At 39.0% G+C, this 21151-nt stretch overlaps 1 protein-coding gene across 1 annotated transcript in view; it reads left to right on the top strand.

The window, feature by feature from the left end:
- The window catches only part of dnah9 (dynein, axonemal, heavy chain 9), a gene marked incomplete at its 5' end in the record, with an annotated part of 98082 nt that extends 78578 nt beyond the window's left edge, over nt 1-19504 (top strand). Inside the window, 6 exons of the mRNA XM_079476918.1 lie at nt 7088-7279; nt 10837-11028; nt 13422-13592; nt 15726-15908; nt 16442-16831; nt 19153-19504. Of these exons, the coding sequence (XP_079333044.1) occupies nt 7088-7279; nt 10837-11028; nt 13422-13592; nt 15726-15908; nt 16442-16831; nt 19153-19380 (1356 nt within the window). The 3' untranslated portion in view covers nt 19381-19504. The remainder of the gene's footprint in view (nt 1-7087; nt 7280-10836; nt 11029-13421; nt 13593-15725; nt 15909-16441; nt 16832-19152) is intronic.
- Between the last annotated feature and the right edge of the window lie 1647 nt (nt 19505-21151).

Here is a 21151-nt window from a genome sequence, read left to right as displayed (position 1 = left end):
ATGATAGTGTTTAACATCCCGCACTCACAGACTATAAACTCATGCTTTAGTCAGTCTTTCCCAGCAGGACAGTGATCCCGCTCGGGTGCAGATTAAAAAGTGCCTGGTGTGACTGATTTCTCATATTTAATAAAAGCAACACATAAACAAAAGCAGTATTGGCAACAACAAAGTGTCATGAATGTGTCCTAATCTCGAATTATTGTAAATATGATTATATAAATACAGTAGATACTCAACCAAAATGATCCTTCCGCCGTCTCCGCGGCGATACTTCTTTAATGTTTGTTGACTCTTGTTTAACGCTGAGTGGCAGTCTATTCACAGAATAGCGCATTGCATCAATCAACAGACGGGCAAGAGTTAAAAGGTCCTGGCGTAAAAGACAAACGCTGTCAACTATTTTTTTTGTCAAATTTATGTAGGTACAGTTTTTTATTTGTTTCATTTCAGACATATTGGTAGGCTACTATAACATACATTGGGGATATGTTGTCATTGATTAAGAAATGTCTCTGCAGTAAACTTTTATAATGTCAGGCTTTTTAAAGTCCTTTTAAATGTAGCAGCAGCAGCAAATGCGCATTCATAGACAAGCCCCGTTCACAAATTGTATCGCAATTCGCATGAGCAGAAGCAGCATTTAAAGATGATTTCTAGCGCAGTTTAAGCTTAGTAGGCTATAGTTGATGTCAGGTTTAGTTAACGATGCATTCAGTAATGACGAAAATATGTTGTTTAATTGTGGCCTGCACTTTAAAAGAGATATTCAGCTCTTTGTTGCTGCTCACACAACCCCCATCACCCCGGGACCTCCTGCTGCAGGAAGAAGTCGCCCCACACTTCAGAGAAAACTCAAAAGAGGTGTCTATTGAGAAGTTGCATATTTAAAAGTACTTTGAAATATAAACTAGGGATTTTTACCTTAATTACTTCATAAAGTGCTGCATTGATAAAGAAGATATGAAAACATTTCATTGTTTGTCATTTAAACGTGTTTTAACATGTAAAAGTTAATATTAAATTAAATAATTAATAAATAATAAATAATAATTAATATTAAATATTAATATTAAAAATATTAATTAATAATTGTATATATTACGAGCATTGGAGCATTGCGATTATAGGAGCATTGCGATTATAAAATGCATATTTTGGCAAAGATGTTCTTGTTTCGTCAGGAGTTTGGTTTCTTATCAGTGTTATGGCGTCTTACTTTTATTTGTCACCCTGAAGGTAAGACATTCATTCTAAGCTCTGCTCTTTCAAAAAGCGGGACATTCATTTACATTTAGTCATTTAGCAGACGCTTTTATCCAAAGCGACTTACAGATGAGGAAACATTGGAAGCAATGATAACAACATAGGCCACAAAATACATAAGTTCATCAAACTAGTCAATTAAAGCCTAGCACAGTATAAAAAGCTAATAATAGTGAGGTAAGTACGGATTTAAAAAAAAAATTATTATAAAGAAGGAAAGGGAAGAGAATTAGGAAAAATCAATCAGCGACGTGTTGACGGAAGAGATGCGTTTTAGGCGTTTTTTAAAGATGGCAAACGAGTCTGCTGATCTTGTAGCAGCTGGTAGATCATTCCACCAATGTGGAACAGATCCAGAGAAGGTACGGGAGAGTGACTTTTTTCCTTTTTGGGATGGTACCACTAGTCGTTGTTCCTTTGCAGACCGCAGTGATCTGGTAGGAACATAGATCTGCATTAGCGAGTGGAGATACGATGGTGCAGATCCGGTGTTGGTCTTGTAGGCCAGGAGCATAGCTTTGAACTTTATGCGGGCGGCAACAGGGAGCCAGTGTAACCTGATGAAGAGCGGAGTTACATGCGCTCTCTTCGGTTCATTGAAGACCACTCTTGCCGCCGCATTCTGGATCATCTGGAGAGGTTTGATTGTGCAAGCAGGAAGTCCAACCAGAAGCGCATTGCAATAATCCAGTTTGGACAGGACAAGAGCCTGGACTAGGACTTGCGTAGAGTGCTCCGATAGGAAAGGTCTAATTTTCCTAATGTTGTAGAGGATGAATCTACAGGACCGGGTGGTGCTGGCAACATGACTTGTGAGGTTATGCCGATCATCGATTACCACTCCCAGGTTTCTGGCTGTGCTGGACGGTGTAATCGTTGATGAGCCTAGTTGAATGGCAAGGTTGTGGTGAATCTTTGGGTTGGCTGGGATCACAAGCAGTTCCGTTTTTGCAAGGTTTAGCTGCAGGTGATGATCCTTCATCCAAAGCGAGATGTCACTCAGGTATGCCGCAATGCGAGCAGCGACCGTCGGATCGTCCGGTTGAAATGACAAGTAGAGTTGTGTGTCGTCGGCATAGCAGTGATAGGAGAAGCCATGCTTCTGAATGACCGAGCTGAGGGATGTCATGTAAATAGGGAAGAGTAGCGGTTCAAGCACTGAGCCCTGTGGCACCCCCGTGTTGAGCTGTTGGGACGCGGAGACCTCATCTCTCCAGGATACTCTGAATGACCTACCCGAGAGGTAGGACTCAAACCATTGCAACGCCATTCCAGAGACACCCATAGCACTGAGAGAAGCCAGGAGGATGTGATGATTGACAGTGTCAAAGGCAGCAGACAGATCCAGTAGGATGAGCACAGATGACATGGATGATGCTTTTGCCAGTCTCAGGGCTTCGATGACTGAGAGCAGTGCAGTCTCTGTGGAATGACCGGTCTTGAACCCAGACTTATTGCTGTCTAGGAGGTTGTATTGCATGAGAAAGGAGGAGAGCTGGTTGAACACAACTCGCTCCAGGGCTTTGGCTATGAAGGGAAGAAGGGAGACAGGCCTGTAGTTTTAACACAACGACTAGTGGTACCATCCCAAAAAGGAAAAAAGTCACTCTTCCGTACCTTCTCTGGATCTGTTCCACATTGGTGGAATGATCTACCAGCTGCTACAAGATCAGCAGACTCGGTTGCCATCTTTAAAAAACGCCTAAAAACGCATCTCTTCCGTCAACACGTTGCTGATTGATTTTTCCTAATTCTCTTCCATTTCCTTCTTTATAAAAAAAAAATTACTAACCTCACTATTCTTAGCTTTTTATACTGTGCTAGGCTTTAATGGACTAGTTTGATGCACTTATGTATTTTGTTGCCTTTGTTGTTATAATTGCTTCCAATGTTTCCTCATCTGTAAGTCGCTTTGGATAAAAGTGTCTGCTAAATGACTAAATGTAAAATGTAAATGTAGTTTTCTAGCAGTGTAGGGTCCAGGGTGTGTCATGATTCTGCCTTCTCTTGTCTTGGTTTTCTGGTCTAGAGGCAGAATCATGACGGACCCACGTGTTTTATGTGGAGAGAAACATATTATTGTCAATCAGGACATAATATGCGTTCTCTCCTGTCTCGTCATTTGGCCCCGCCCCTCTCGTTTCTAGTATAGCTTTCCTCCTGTGTCTCATTACCCACACCTGCCCATCGTTATCTCCTTTGTTAGTCTCCCTATATATATATACCCTCTTGTTTATTGTCTTGTTGCTCGTTCGTTGTATATGTTTCCCGCTCTGTAAATGTTTCCTTGCGTGTACCTGTACCTTGGCTCGTGTTCATGTTCCCTTGTAGTTTGAAGTCTTTACTTTCTGTTTTTGTATTGTGCCTCCGTTCAGTTTTCCCCCCATTGTGGGTGTATTATTTGTAATTTGCAGTTTTATTTAGTATTAAACTCTTTTACCCCGTATTGCTGCCTGCGCTTGGGTTCTTCACTACCTGTTCCGTGACAGGGTGGGTTTCTTTAGAAGCGGTGTGATGCGGGCCTCTTTGAACGCTGTGGGAAATGTCCCAGTGGTGAGCGAAGAGTTGATGATGTGGGTCAGAGCAGGCACAACCGTTGGAGAGATGGCCTGGAGGAGATGGGTGGGGATGGGATCCAGTGGGCAGGTGGTAGGGGGAGTGCAGAGAAGACAGCAGAGGAAAAACAGGAGGGAGGGAGAGACCGCAGGTTGCGCCGGAAGGTGACCATCGGTAAGACATCTGCGATATCCGGAGCAGTGAGGTCGAGGTCGAGGCTGACGATGAAGTGATCAGACGTGTGCAGCGGGGTGACCTTAGAGTGATGAGTGGAGCAGTACCTTGTGAAGATCAGATCTAGATGGTTTCCAGACTTGTGGGTTGCTTATGTGGAAACCTACTCGAGGATAAATGACGCGGTCAGATTGACGAAGTCAGCAGCCTGGCTTTCCGATGTGGATTGTTCACATTCACATCTCTCCCATCCCCGTGAACTGAGAAGTTGAATCTGTTTTTAAAAGCCTGTAGCCAACTGACATGGAGAGAATTAAAACATTCCAATGCTTGTCATTAAAACGCAGGTCAATACACTATTTTATTACACTTTAATTTATTACGGATGAAACGGTCTATAAAGTGCACGTCTTCACGCGGGCCATTATCCATACTCATTAATAATAAAGTTATGTTACATTATCGTCTTGTGCAGTTTACTTTCTCCTGTCTGTAGTCTTTAATAATTATAAAAATAGTGATATTTTGTCACATTCGCCCTCACGTATTGGCTGAAAGGCTGGGTGCAGGCTATTGTTGTTGCGTTTTATCATTCATTTATCACCAATCTTAAACCTGCTTCGAACGATCCTCGAACAGACAATCGGTCCACACCGATTTAGGACGGACACGCTAACAAGGAGGCTTACTTTTTGTTTCGCCACTCCTGCGTGATCAATGTGATCTATTTATGCATATTTTAGTGTAAAATGATAGCTCGTGCTGATCTTTATAAATGCGCAAAAACAACTGTACATTTAATCAAAAACAATTGTACACTTAAAAATATATATAGTATATTAAAGGTTATTCCCGCATTTACTTAAAATGCGCTGTTGCCTGTTAAAAATTTTACTGTTTTGTTTTACTTGGTAATATGTTAAATGAAGACTGTTTAATGGTATTATAAAATGTAATATTGAATTTCACTGTGGTGGAAAGGAGATTATCCTTAAATAAAGATACATTTATTATAAAAGCTTTCCCTCGTTATGGAACTTTTTAAAAACAAGCAAACGCTTCAACAGTTTGCTCATATAAGGACAGAAAAGATCATTTTTTTATCATAAGAGTGTGTTCGTATAACTTTCAGGCTGTGATTACAGCCATGTGTACCATGTGACCACTGCAACCTCATATGGAACCACAGAAAAATGGCAGTGCTTTGATATCGTAACTATTGCTATAGTAAGGAAACTGTTCACATGCTAAGACTGGCATATTGCAAGTAGAAAACCACAAGTTTCATTATCAAAACAACGGTAATTACAATCAAAGATATGAATATAAACAAGATATGCCATTGCCTTTACAATGAATGGCGAGGAATACAACGGTCAAGATGGCCTCTCTAGCGATGGAAGTCCCGGCTTCCAGTAAAACGAGCCAATCGTCAATCAATAAAGATCTTGTGAAGCATTCGCCAGGCGCATTAAAGGATGCAACCTCGAAAAAGGTGATTTTTTTTTTAGCACAATTCAAGCTGAGCAAAAGGTTATGACACAGTTCATGTCATGTTTCATTATTGATTGGAAATATGCTATTTAATTGTGATTTTTGCCAGCGATTTTTGAAATATCTGCCTTCCACCATTCCACCAAGTAAATAGGACTGTGGTCTTGCTATGACAGCTGCCCAGAGGCGTTGCAAACATGGCTGCCGAGTGGCACGACTTCCGTTAACGGACTTTGTAACAATACAGCGTGAACACAGACATCGTAAGTCACTAGCAGATGACAGTTGCTCGTCCCACCCCTCCCCTCCTGTCTTCTCGCAGTTTTCAACGGCCATTTAAGTTATCATTTGCAAAATAATCGTGAAGTTGACTTTAGCTGAACGAGGTGCAACACCTTTTAACCTACTATTTTCCACCTAAGCGCTACGATTTACCACGCCCAAACTTTAGCATACTCAATTATTTAGATTGAATGTAAAATGGTATTCAATCCATACTCTTTAGTATGTCATGTAGTCCGTGAGTGTCCTGTTGATAAAATAATTAGATTTAGTTTTTGCTGCTGCATTGCTAGCACTAATTCAATTCTGCATGTCTTATCGAGGATCTGTGGCGTGATTTCCAACTCACTCTAGCTCAATTTAGTGCTTGGAGTGCTGATGACTATCTCCCAGATAAGTTGGACTATCTCCAACTCTCGTAAGTAGAAGTAATCTAGAAAATGACAAATACTTTCATATTGACCTTATCAGCTGTCTTAGCTAAAAGCTAGATCAATTTCTTCCTTTTGGTGTCATCAAATTAAGGCCTTGCTGGAAATGTAACTAAACTATCCACCTTTATGGTTTAGCATTAGTTCTGTTGTAAAGCGGTGTTTATTTCCTCAGGGTCAATGTTTGTTAACTTCATATGATTTGCTTCTGTCTGACCAGCATTCATACAGTATTCATAAGCCGTATTACAAAACACACACACAAGGGATTTTCAATATTTACATAACATTAGCATTAGTGTTAGCGTCAGCCTTGGGTTTATGGGTTGTCAGCTGTGGTGGGCTTGTGGATGTATGCTGTGCTGAGTCCGTTACTGTCATGTGCTGAATGTTAATAAGCTTGCGTCTGGATGCGAGCTCCAACAGCAGCTCCTCCATTAAAGTTTATTAAGAAAGCAGGACCGGGTCCATCCGAATAACCTGTAAGGGCTCCCATCGCTAGCAACATATTCATAAGCACAGGATATTTGCACAACAGCGTTATTGGATTGCTTGTACAAATATATGAATCCTTTGAGGTCCAAATGCTATTTGGCTTCACTGCCCCGACCCCCTCCACTCATTTAAGTCCTTTGAAATAATGAGCCGGAGGATGAAAACCCTGACAAGCGGTGACAATTAAAAAAGTATATCAGCTTTTAAATATATTGGAAATCTAGTCATCCTTTTGTCTATCCTAATGCCTCGCGTCCGCTGGGAACCCTAACAAGGGAACGTCAGTGGGAAATGACAAAGGTTTTTACTTTCAGCGCTGTCGCTTTGTTTTAAAGCCGAGACTTGTTGGCAGTGTTTGAAACGTGTTGTGAATGTGTCTTAATTGACAGGAGACCCTGGAGATGTGCGCCCGTGAGAACGAATTCAAAAGCATTCTCTTCGCTCTCTGTTATTTCCACGCTGTGGTGGCGGAGAGGAGGAAGTTCGGCCCTCAGGGTTGGAATAGGAGTTACCCGTTCAATACAGGAGACCTCACCATCTCAGTCAACGTGCTCTACAACTATCTGGAGGCCAACAATAAGGTGAGAAAACAAGGGGTCTGACTCCCTGTAAGTGTCTAAACCTGAAAATATAAATATATCTTTCTGCATGTACTGTAGGGATAGTTGTCACACTTGTAACGTACACTTTTTTTTAATGTGTATGTGTACACTGTAAACATTTTTGCTGTAGTTATGCAGCTAGTTGCCAGTTACATCAGATTTATATTTATAAAAATATTTTGGCAACAGTTTGTTCAATGATAAATGTCTTTATCTTAACAGAAATAAACGATTCAATAACAACCTCATGCAAAGCATTCTGGGAACCAGAAATCCACATAAACCCTTTTCAGTTTTTTTATTTTGATTCCCAGAATGCTTTGCATGAGGCTGTTGTTTTATAGGTTTCTCTGTAAGGATAAAGACTTGTTAATGTTTAATGATCATTTATCTTTAAACAAACTGTTGCCAGTAAATAACATAAATGTAAATCTACAGTAAATTAATGGCAGTCATTTCTACAGATTATTTTTTACAGTGTATGGGTTTCTTTTGGGCTATTATATTTGAATGAATCTATATTAAAAGTTTATAAAGTTTAAGGTAAAAACTATACAAAAGTTGTATGTCAGCTGGGGGGCCAGAAACATTCCTCAAAGTAACCGTTTTTTTCCTGTAAATACACTTTCCCCGTATTTTATTTTGTAATTTGCCAGTTTTTGTCTGTATTAAAAATATGTGAAAAATCTGTAAAGAACTGTACAATTCTGTTTTATGGACAAAAGAATAACATAAAATTCTGTAAAATTACACTTTCTTTATACAGTTTATTGCGCTAAAGAATATTGGCCAAATATTATTTAAAAACTTCAAACAAACCACAATTAAAAATGTTGCCTCAGAAACAAACTGACGTAAATTTTAATTGAGGGAATAAAATGATTAAATAAAACAAACACTAAAATAAATGAATCTTATATATCAATATTACAAAAATAAACAAATAAATACTAAAATGACAAAAGCACATAAGAAAAAATGATACTTACTCCACGAACGTTGGAAAACACCCATAGATGGACTGATAACAGCTTATGTTTCTACTCTTTGCTCCTATAACTAACCAGTGTGAAATCCTCTATATACATGATCCTTGCCTAAATCTAGTATAATATAATTATATTGAGAATTTCGGTTGGAGGATAAAATGGAAAACAATTATTCTTTTTTAAAAGGTTTTTGAACAGTGTTTTGAAAGCACAAAACCACTGCCAGAGAAAACACATTTGTGTCATTGACCTAATGACATACCATTCACCTTTTAGTTACTGAGATAAAATTCTTGCTACAACTTCCCCACGTATGACAAGTAACCCCTGTCTCCCCTGTTTATTTATTTATTTAAATGTTTATAACCTGACCTAAGATAGAATGAAAGGCTTACCGACATAGGCTGTGTTCAAAAAGAGTGATTCTGGGTCTGAAGTGTGTAATTGCTCACCCCCACCTACACAACAACCTGCTCACTATTGAATATTTATGCCTTTCATTAAACAAAGCTATTAAGCCTTAGCGCTTGCTTTTATCGCGAACCCTCAATGCAAAAGAGCTACGGACTCCAACTAGATTTGTAAGAACTACCAGCTCTGGCAACACAAAAGAACTCTAGTTTGTAGGTAATCGTGTATCCCAATTGCTCTGTTGACTTCATGGCAATTCGGTACAAATGTTGTTGACAAACTGTTACACAAGAAAAAACAGACTGTAATTGCGCAGTGTAAAGGTAATAAATGATTCAATAATTTGGACGACGTCATAACTGTGTTGTTTGAGGACTATCAATAGAGATTTTCCTTCCAAGCTCTATAATTATGCACATTTAGTTCCAGGAATCCGTAGTAGTTCCATAACCGAATTTGGCGTGACAAATAAACTCGAGAAAGTAGCATGAAAAGAATACTGAGCCACATTTAAGCAGACGAAACATGTATAACAGCTATTACAGCAAACAAACAGAGAAACCGTGTAAAACATATCGAGGTGCGTTTCTGCATTTTACATTTACCACAAAATGTCAAGCTCCCATGGAAGTGCCCACACCCCATCTCTTTAGGTCACGTTAACCTCCTCTCACCTGGGAACGGTTTCATCTGGCTCCGCTGTAGCTGCCCGTCACACGCCCAGATTAGCTTAATCACATTACTCGGAGCCACAGGGCCTGAGAGGAGATGCGAGGAACCGAGGAACCACAGTAACTGGTGTTTGCAGAGACACAGAGTCAGCCATAATGAGACGTCCTGAGGGGCTGGAACACATGACGTTTAACAGCATTTCAGTTCTCATGGAATGGCAGCTGTGAAATAAGAATTTGCAATGTACTGTACATATACAGGTTGTCAATCTCTCTCACAGTTTTAAAGGGATGGTTCACCCAAAAAATGAAAATTCTGTCATCGTTTACTCACCCTCTTGTCATTTTAAATCTGTATTCAAAACTCACTTTTGCAAAAAACAAAGAAAAGGTTGGTAACCGAAACAATGGCAGAACCCATTCACTTCTATTGTATGGACGCAAAAGCAATGCAAGTCAATCGGTGCCGCTGTTGTTTGGTTGAACTGTCCCTTTAAGGTAAAATGTACAGAGATGTCTTGAAACCGCACTGCAATCTTGCAATGTTATGCACAGTCGATCTTCAGACACCAAACAGCTGCACTATCATGTAATTTTGTCTATGCCTTCAAAGTCGATAGGACGCAACACCATCTTTCTCGCGTAAACATGCTGAACACATACAGTATGAGCGCCTTTGGTATTTTGTACATTGCACCTACTGTTTTTGGAAGCTAAGTCCATTGCAAAAATAATATGTTTGACGGAAGTAGGCGGAATAGCAGAAAGCAGGCTGTACATTTTTTCAGTGAGACATCGTATTGAGAAGATTGCAACAATACACTGTTTTCTAATTCCATATATCCTGTTTTCTAAACCTTCAATGCAAATTTTTGTGAACCCTTTTGTGCAAGGGATAAAATATTACAAATTTGCTAATTTGATTGCCTACCTAGTGCAGAATCATGAAAATTGTTTCTTCATTTGATAATTTCTCTGTTTAATATTTTTCGAAACAATGTAATTTAAATGTAGTCTCACGTGTACATTTTAAACACACTTGTAACAAGGTTCAATAAAGGGAAGGAAGGAGGTGGGAACTGGCGAACTTAAAACAATCTTATATAATAAACAAACAATAAAAGGAACTTAAAATGCCGGCAGCTTCTTCACGGTCGACTGCCGGCCATACAAACATAATAAAACACAACATCATATCCAGGCCTGGTCCTCCCTCGCCCTTCCCTGTTGTCGCTCCTCTTTTTTGCTTCCGGAGCTCCTCCGTGAGATGCGAGACCGGTGCACGCACAGCTGTCTCTTGTCCCGCCCTGCTCGCCACAAAACCTTGCAACGGGAGTTTTTTGTGCTGACTGTAATAGATAAAAAAACTGGGTTGCATGTTCATGTTCTCGAAAAGTCTTAATACTTAGCAATTATATCACAACAGGTTTGTTATTTCTCTTCTATACTTTGATGGCCGTTTTAGGTGCCCTATGATGATTTGCGCTATCTCTTTGGGGAGATCATGTACGGGGGTCACATCACAGATGACTGGGACCGCAGGCTTTGTCGTACCTATTTAGAAGAGTACATTAAGCCAGAGATGATGGAGGGAGAGCTGTTTCTGGCCCCTAGCTTCCCTCTGCCTGGAAACATGGATTACAAAGGCTATCATCAGGTACTGTAGCTGATCTCTTTTCAACAAATGTAATTCAATGGCATATTTTCTTTGTTTGTGTGTTCCATTGCAATTTAACTATTGTTATAGTACTACCAGTTAAAGGCATAATACATGATTTGCTAAGATGCTAACTTTTGCCTTCTAGCACTGAAATCATGATCCCACCCTCCATGCGAATCTCATTCACCAGTGAGAACATGTTACAGTACACAGTAAATAACGTTACTACAATTGCAGAAACTGCTAACGTAAACAACAGCTTTAGAATGGGATTAGATTCAGCATAGTTCCCCTTAGACGCTGGGTAACAATGTAATAGATTAAGGTCCACAAACTACATAAGCAACATAATCAAAACCCATCAAAATCGAATCATAACATGTACCTACCTGTCTTGAAGATACCATGGCCTCATCTTTGAAGCCCTTGACTCCCATAGTTGCTCCCAGCGTGGAAAAGAAATACAGATTAGAGTCATACCCATCAAAAATCCCGTTTTGGCCAGGATTTTCCCATTTTTTACACCCATCTCTTGTTGAAACCTCCGGAACACAATCGTGAACGGACCGAGCGGGGACCAGAATGCATTCGCCAATGGAATTCGTCTTTCACCTCTTTGCAGATTAGACGTTTTTATTCGTGACAGTTTTAGCCTTTGTTCAGGAGCAGTTCATTAATTTGTATTTTGTTGTTTCGTTAACATTGGCGACAACAGCAGCAGGAGGTTTTTAGTCTATACGCGAGGGATAATGGTAATGCAGCCGGATAATAAGCCCCAACAGTGTGATCAAAGTGTGAACGGAGCGCGAAGCGGAGGGTCTTCATCTATCACATTGAAGGGGGTTATACCGCAATTACAACTGATCCGTAATTCAATGATCTGATAAAGTGATACATATCCGAACTTGCTTGTAAACTCGAGCTGTATGAGAACTGGTGTCTACATGTGCGCGATCTTAGAGTGAGAAATCGATAGAAAGTTTCAACGGGCAGGCGTTTTGGAAAACATAATAATATTTTGCCTTGACAAACAACGGCTATGACTGTAAAAGAGATATGCAGGGCCATATCATATACGGACAGATCCTCACAGCCAGACTTAAGTAGACTGCTTTGTAAATGCTTTCGAATCACTTTTACAGTAGTTTAATGTTATGTGCGGTTCGAAGCTGAAGACACGTTACAGTTATGGGGCCCCTCCCCAGCCTGAGGCCCTAGGCAACTGCCTGCTCTGCCTATAGGTAGGGCCCACTCTACATTCTCCCAGTGTGTCTGCACAGCGTATCTGACCGTGCTGATGATGTAAGGGGACACGTCAACAGGGTGCGCAGTGGGATGCAAAATATGGCAATGATTCAGCAAACGGTTTTTGGTCCTACGCCTTTCACAGACGATATATAATTCCAAAAATACCAATGTATCACTGTACTTTGCTATCAGGATGTTAAGAGACTTCCAACCAGCATGACAGAAAAGGTTTCTGGGCAAGGATTGCCTACTCACGCTTGCTTGAGCTTGAAGGCTATGTCATTACCTATGAATACCATTCAAATACAGTGTGGCTCACGGATTAAAGGGATAGTTCATCCATAAATTGAAATTCTTTCATTATTTACTCATCGTCGTGTCATTTTAAACCTGTATGACTGTATTCTACAAAACACAAAATATATTTTGAAAAACGTAGGTAAAAAAACAACAGTGACCTCTGTTTACTTTTTTGTATGGGCACAAAACCACTGAGACATTTCTCAAAATATCTTCTTTTGTGTTTTACAGAAGAAAGAGTCAAATACACGTTTTGAATCACACAAGGGTGGAAAAAAATATTTTATGGGTGAACTTTCCCTTTAAGACGCATTACAAATTGATAAAATCCCAATGCTGGATCTTCCAAGAATAGAACAGTTTTTGTCACCCCAGAAAGCAGCATGCTACGTTTCATCATTAAGACTTTGAGGGTTTTATTTGCGTTTCCATTTCTGTGCGCGTTTGCGAAGTTGTTTGTGTGTCAGTAGACAAAATGCCTGCAGTGGTCCTGAGGCTAAAGATGAACAGTCTGTCTCTCTTTCTCTCTTTCCGTCTCTCCCGGCTGTTCCTAACAGACCACATTGAGCCACAATCTAAACTAGAGGCCCAGCGGATTCAATATATCCAGCGCTCATGTGCTTCTTAATGCATCCCAGACTAGTGATTTTCACCACAGTTTGTTTTATGTGCCGTTCTGTACTGACACCGACCCCCTGCCAGTCTAATGATTTTCAGGATAGATGATATGATCTGAATCATCGCTGTACCGCGGAGGTTTATGAGAAGATATCATATTTGCTCGCTTTATTACGGCTCCAGGACTCATCACACTTTCTGTTCTGTCTCTGGATCTGTTTCAGTACATAGATGACGCTCTTCCGGCTGAGTCACCCTACTTGTATGGCCTGCATCCCAATGCAGAGATCGGCTTCCTCACGCAGACGTCAGAGAAGCTCTTCCGCACCGTGCTGGAAATGCAGCCCAGAGATGGAGGCTCTGGGGAGGGCACGGGTAGCTCACGTGATGACAAGGTTCTTATGGATTACACTCGCAAAGGAATAGCAAGCATTGATACCACAGATATTGACATTTGACCTAAATCACAACATTTAATGTTATTTTTTCCATGTAGAGTGGGTATTTTATTTTGTACTCAAGACTTGTATGGTGTTCATGTTTTTTGTTACAACTGTGTTCGTGGGTCTAGTGGACATACAGCATTATTCCGTTTTTAAATCAATACAGACATCAGAATGTACTGTATGTACAATAATTAACAAAAACACCACAATCTCTCTTTAACTGAACGCATCTCTGTGTCTAGTTAAGGTCGACACACTTTGTTTCTTTTATCACAACCTTGTGTTGTCCCTTTTATACTGAATATTTAATGCTAAATCAACACCAAATAATCAAAAACCAATTAACTATAATGTGTTAAAATTCCATGACACACAAAAAACATATTTTTTGAGTGTTTATTTTGTATTACAAGTATATATCAGTATATAGGGGTACAATTCTACCTCTTTTGAGACATATTTATAAAAAACTAGAAATTAAATATAATATAACTTTTTTTTGTCAAACTATTTATAAAAATAAACACAAAATTGCATATATTTGAGGAAATAATTTAAAAAAACATTTTTATATCATTTAAATTAGTGGTAAATATAAATAAATACATGTAAAAATTTCCTAAATGTGTTTACATGTATGTGTTTGTATACAGTATGTGTTTACAAATATTGAAATACTTTGCACAGTACTAGGGCTGCACACAAATCACAATCGCGATTATTTTGGGAAATAATAAAGTTCACGATTATTTAACACGATTACGCATTAACCTTTAAAACAACATAGAAAAAAAATACTTGGCTTTTAAACTTTGAATTGAACTGAAAAATAAATGTAAAGAAATAGCACTGCTGAACCACGGTAAAGGAAAGGTGTGGGCGCTGTGGACTTATACTACAAGAAAAGAGAGGATCCTTGCAAAATGGAAGGTGGCACATTAATCGTTTACCTCGATAATTTCGTTTTTGTAATTGATGAAGGCTAACGATTGACGATTACAATACATTTTAATTGCACAGCCCTACACAGAACACAGACATATATTATTTAAAACACAAACTTTTATTCTGGATGTGATTCATCGTGATTTATCGTTTGACAGCCATAAAAAGAGAGGAAAGAAAAATTTAGGATATGGGTGAAGAGACATGTTTCTCTACAAAAAAATCTAAATGTCTTAGGTGTCATTTCAAACCTGTATGGCTTTCTTTCTTCTGCAGAACACAAAAGAAGATATTTTGACACAGCCCCCCATTCACTTCTCTTAACCAGTTCAAGTGAATGGGGGGCTGTTAACATTATTCTTCAAAATATCATCTTTTGTGTTCTGCGGAAGAAAGACATTCAGGTTGGAAATGACAAGAGGGTGATTAAATATGACAGAATTTTCTAGTCCTTTATATCGGTTTCCACAGACCTGAACACCACACGAGTATTTATTCACAATATTGGCATTTGTGTTAGGATGAAATATGACATCATGAATTGCTTAATGTGTGTGATAAATATTGTAATCAATATTTTACATTTTCTGAGAGAGAATTTGACTGCCAGCGAAAATATCTGTCAGTGGCGTGAGAAAAATATAATACATTTTTCTACCCCACAATTCTTTTACCTTTACCCCACATATATCTTATAGGTCATTTAGTTTCTCAAGTAAATCTATAGAAGGTATCCAAACAACAACAGAAAAACAAACTATTGCTGCGCATGCACACTTTTGTGGCCCAAACTTAACTTCCGGTACATTCAGGTGTCTCTGAAGAGGTTAAAGTGAGCTTATTTCCCAGCAGTTGTGCCTCTGTGACATTTCAAAGATTAGATATGGGACCGTGTAAGTCTGCTCCAATGCATTATGACAGCTGACCTTTTTTATTCAGGAGATTGGGATTTGTAAGCGATGACCACTTTGCATTAAGCCGTTCATGGAACTGACACAGACAAATAGATCTGCAGAGAGCACCGTGATTAAATAGCCCAGCATTCAGATGATTTTTCACTGCCGCTTTCGCAGTCTCCACCAGAGTTGTTTTTAGGAGCACAATTAAGATGTTGGATTTCCTGTCTTGTGTGTTCAGGTGAAAGCAGTGCTTGATGAGATTCTCGAGAAGCTTCCGGACGAGTTCAATATGACCGAGCTGATGGGGAAGGTGGAGGAAAGGACGCCGTACATCGTGGTGGCGCTCCAGGAGTGTGAACGAATGAACATCCTGACGCAGGAGATCAGACGCTCTTTAAAAGAACTCAATCTGGGCTTGAAGGTTTGAACTCTCACACACATTTTAAATGAAATCATTTGGTGTTAAAACCGTCGAGTGACCGGACTGCTCTTTTGAAATCGATTTGTAGTGCGATATAAACCTTGAATGATGTTAAACCTTATGAATTGATGGCGGTCATTATCTTATGAAGGATGTTGGCCTTGGCTAAAGTTGTTTTGATTTAGCAAAGATTCAACAGGGAGTGACTGAGGTGATATTCAGAGCTGGGTGGAGCCTGTATCTCCTATTGAGTAAAATACTAAAGGGATAATTCCCCTTCATCATACTCATAATTCATATTCATAACTCATAATTTACTCACCCTTATGTCATTCCAAACCTGACATTCTTTCTTCTTCAGAACACAAAGGAAGATGTTTGGAAGAATGTTGGTAACCGAACAACATTGGCCCCCATTGACTTCCATTTTATGGACAAAACAACTGACACATTTCTCAAAATATCTTTGTTTGTGTTCCACGGAAGAAAGAATAATATAACGCTGACATGAGATGTTTACTGTCACCCCATAGGGTGAGCTCACAATGACCAATGACATGGAGAATTTACAAAACGCCATTTATCTGGATCAAGTGCCTGAGTCCTGGACCAAGCGTGCCTACCCGTCCATTTCCGCTCTGGCCATCTGGTTTACAGACCTCCTCAGTCGCATCAAGGAGCTGGAGACCTGGACCACTGACTTCACCCAGCCCTCTGCTGTTTGGCTGGCCGGCTTCTTCAACCCTCAGTCTTTCCTCACAGCCATCATGCAGTCCATGGCCCGCCGCAATGAGTGGCCGCTGGACAAAATGTGTCTGCAGTGTGACGTCACTAAGAAGAACCGTGAAGACTTTAGCTCTCCGCCAAGGGAGGGCGCCTACATTCATGGGCTCTTTATGGAGGGAGCAAGATGGGATATACAGGTAAATGGTTTTCTTATAAGGGGGTCGATTGGGTTTGTTACCCACAGATTGTTTGACTGACAGCCGGATGCTTTTGATAGGCTCCATGTTTGTGTGGATGCCTTCTGAAGAATACTCACGGCTCAGGGTGAATGTCTTTAAAATAAATAAATAATAAATGATAATAAGAACACAGACACACTCTTTAAGGCAGTTTGCATTAACTAATAAAAAAGCTTTTGATTTATTGATTTTTAGCAACATTGATGCATAATAAACACAACACTCCCATAGTTTACACGAATAATCCTAATGAATGTAAACCAATGCAGATTTCTGGAATTGTCTCTAAAGCCTGTTTTAAAGGTCCAATGTGTAATTTTTTGGAAGATCTATTGACAGAAATGCAATATAATATACATAACTGTTTTCAGGGGCGTATAAAGACCTCAAATAATGAAGCGTTATGTTTTTTTTTACATTAGAACGAGCAATTTCTATGTACATACATCACTGGACCCCTCACATGGGATTTGCCATGTTGTTTCTACAGTAGCCCTAAACGGACAAACTGTTCTAAAGAGCACGCTTCGTAGATACGTTATCTCCTTCAGCTTAGAACCAAAAATATGACGACGTCTTTGTCCTGTGTCAGCTGTCGTAGTTCTTCGAAAGGGAGGGGTGGAGTGAGCCGCAATTCGCAACCTCACCGCTTGATGTCGCTAGATTTCATACACTGGACCTTAAATGACACAGGATGATTTGAATCTGAGTGGCCGGCTGGTTTTGCCCTCATGTATATTTTAGATGGATTTTTGGCTTTTGGTAAAAGCTATTCCACAGCTTATCCAAGTGTGAAAGCACATAGATGCAGAACTTCTGCACCTCAAGACCAGCCCAGGTGCACAGTTTACAACACCAGTGAGATTTATAATAACTCCGAATTATGAATTATACTTTTAACGGATTGAGAGTACATCAAGGAAACCGTGCTGACCTATATACATAACAATCATTCATGATGTCATATTCTCATCATTTGGTGATGACAGTTTGCAGCTGTAGTCAAAAGGCATGTTTTAGCTTACGGTTTAATTTAATGTGCTTCAAATAGTTCAAAGACCAGATTTTAGGCCAGTAAACAGCCGTGGGGAAATTAAGAGACCATTTAAAATGTTCAGTTTCAACTAAATCAAACTTCAGGAGTGACATAAAGTCATTTAACGGCAATGTGAACTGTAAAAAAAATCCAGGTTTCACAAAAATTATAAATAAAATACTTTTCCTAAATACATGTACAACTATCGCTTAAAAGTAATATAATTGTTCTTAATGAAATTAAACTAATCTATTGCTTAAAAGTAAACATACCCCTTTTTGTGCTATATTTGAGGTATGGAAAAATAGAGAGCATCTTTTCTGTTATTTTGACTTGTTTCTCCAGTTTTCATTTTCTGCAAATAAATGAGAACAGAAACAATATTTTTGTTAGAAATTTGGGAAAATATATATATACTTATAAATAGACAAGTAAAGGTGCTTCAAAAGGTTCTTCGATGCCCCAAAGAACCTTTTTTTGTCTAAATGGTTCCGTAAAGAACCTATAACAAACGGTTGTTTCCGGCGAATAAAGGTTCTTCAGATTATGAAAAGTTAAGAAAGAGATGGAAATGGTTCTTTGTGGAACCAGAAATGGTTCTTCTATGGCATCAGTGCGAAGAACCTTTTAAGCACCTTTATGTTTACGATAATAATTTTAAATTGGTCTCTTCATTTTTTCATGTAGCTTTTGTATTAAAGAAACAGCCCGAGTGTTTTGTAGATTTGTTTTTCCAAGAGTGGGTATTTAAAAGCATTCTAAAGTTTCACTGTTGCCACGAGACAGGGCGGTAAATTCGAGGAGAAACATAAGCGGTGTCCTCTATGGGCTTCTGCAATGTCAACATTATTTGCATTTTTCCCTTTAATACTTTGCAAAGTTCAACTTTTGTCTGTCATCTGTAGAGCAGAAGAGGATTAATTAGCTCTCCGTAAGAAACAGTCCCGCAAGCCCGTTTCAACTTCAGCTGCATTAACTTTGCCTTGTTTAGGACGGCTATGGCATTACTGCATAAAGAAAACTCGTTTTGTGGAGAATAATGCAGGGTGCTCTCAAGAGACTTCATTCTGTGGTGGTGTTGCCACCAACAGTTTCATTCAAGAGAAACCAAATCTGCAGTGCAGTAAATGGGTTCTTTTTCATTGCATATACATACCGTATAAAAGCCTTTGCAACATATTTTATCATAGATGAATTAACATTGTATACTGCATGTTAAACCTTTGTTTGCTGTATGTTACAGGCTGGAATAATGGTTGATGCCCGTCTAAAAGAGCTCACACCCACAATGCCAGTGATCTTCATCCGAGCCATCCCTGTAGACAAACAGGAAACACGGAATGTGTACCAGTGTCCCGTCTACAAGACCAGACAGCGTGGACCCACGTACGTCTGGACCTTTAACCTGAAGACCAAAGAAAATCCATCCAAATGGACCTTAGCTGGAGTAGCTCTTCTCCTTCAAATATAGAAACTATAAATGATATTAGAATATATTTAGTAGTAATTGCATCTAATGCACAGATTCCTAAACACAAGTGCCAACGGTTGTACAAACAACGCGTGCCATTCAGTTACATTAAAAAGCATTTCGCAAAAGAAATTCTTCTACTGTTGTGTATTTGTTCAAATTTGTGACTTTCGCTGTAAGTTGCAAGTTGTAAACGAGAAGTACAAATCTCTACTTTCATGTATCACATTTAAATATATCCTGAGAAACTGTTGTGTCTGTCTGTAGAAAGTGACAAAACCTCAGCACAGTGTTTCTGTGAATCCACAGCAGCGCAGACGAGCCTCCTGGGTCACTTATATCTGTTATTGAGAAAACTTAACAACACATACAGAGAGCGAGCTATGAAACGCACGGCCACGGGAAAAGCGAATATGTGGAGAAAAGCAATAAATCTATCCAGAATCCAATTACGAAGCAGCGGGAAATGTTGTTTTGTGTTACACAGAGCGTCTCCCATGTTCTTTCTATTAATTTCTCTGGTGTACTGTATCAGTGTAAGTGATATAGTTAAATAAATATATATGAAATATACAGTACCAGTCAAGAGTTTGGCCACATTTCAATACAATGGCTTGTACTGTATTTCCCATATGTTAGAATAAAGGTAGTCATTGAAAGTGAAATAACGCAATAGGGAGCGTTGTTACCAAAATGATATATTGATGATATATGTTTCAGCTGTCCGTATTCTGGACATTATCTTACATCATTTCTACACCGGGCGCAACATGACACGACGAACAGCTTGTTCTTAATGGGTTTGTTGTGTCGCGTTGCGCGGCATCCAGTGTAGACACGATTTTAAATTATAATGTGTTCTAAAGTGTTCCATTGTCTCTTGTCGTGCCATGTCCAGTGAAGACATGGTGTGAGTCAACTTCATGAGCTGCATCCTGAGATGCTTTCAGTGATGCTGAAGGTTTCCAAGTACGATGGCCACTTATTACATACTTTTCCTTCAATAGCCCCCATCAAGAATTTGATATATAGTAAAAAAGCTGATTTCACAAACATAATACTACAAATTTGATCCCTTTGTTGTCTTTATACAGTCCAGTCACTGTTTGATTTCAACAGAAACAAAACTCAGGACATAAAGTCATCTAACAGCAATGTAAACGAAATGAAAAAATACAGAGACGCATGTGAGCTGACACTTTATTAATATATATTTATTTATTTATCGACATGTGATGAACACATAAAATGTGTATTCACTTATTAATGCTAACATTACGCACAATTATTTTTAACTAGTGATGATACGTTGTTAAATAGCCATTTCACAGGTAATATAACCATTACATTCAGTCCCAAATTTGTTTTTATTCCATCTTCTTTTGATATTTTGACCAGTTTGTCCCGTTTCAGATTTCTGAAAATAAAAACAATATTTCCATTTGGAATTTTGTAGAAATGTTGTCACTGGTTCACAAAAATAAAACAAAATTGAAATTTTACTTAAACACGTACCTATAGTAAAAAAATGATGTGAATGATATTTCATGTAGGCTTTATAGAGCCGGAGAAAAAAATGTAGAGATAATTTCAAAGGCCATATTCAGTTTTTCCTGAATTTACTAGTTATTGGTACAGTATGCGTCCGTGTAAAATTATTGGTACACTGGACTGGAATGGCCACAATACATCTAAAAATGTTCATTAAATGAAAATTGGGAATGGTCTCTTCATTTTATCCGTCAAATATTATAATAGCAAATTCTAACCT

The sequence above is a fragment of the Barbatula barbatula genome, assembly GCF_947034865.1.
Source record: "Barbatula barbatula genome assembly, chromosome: 16".
Classification (NCBI taxonomy): Eukaryota; Metazoa; Chordata; class Actinopteri; order Cypriniformes; family Nemacheilidae; genus Barbatula; species Barbatula barbatula.
The sequence above is the reverse complement of the archived record's forward strand: the minus strand, read 5'-3'. Positions and strand labels throughout refer to the sequence as shown.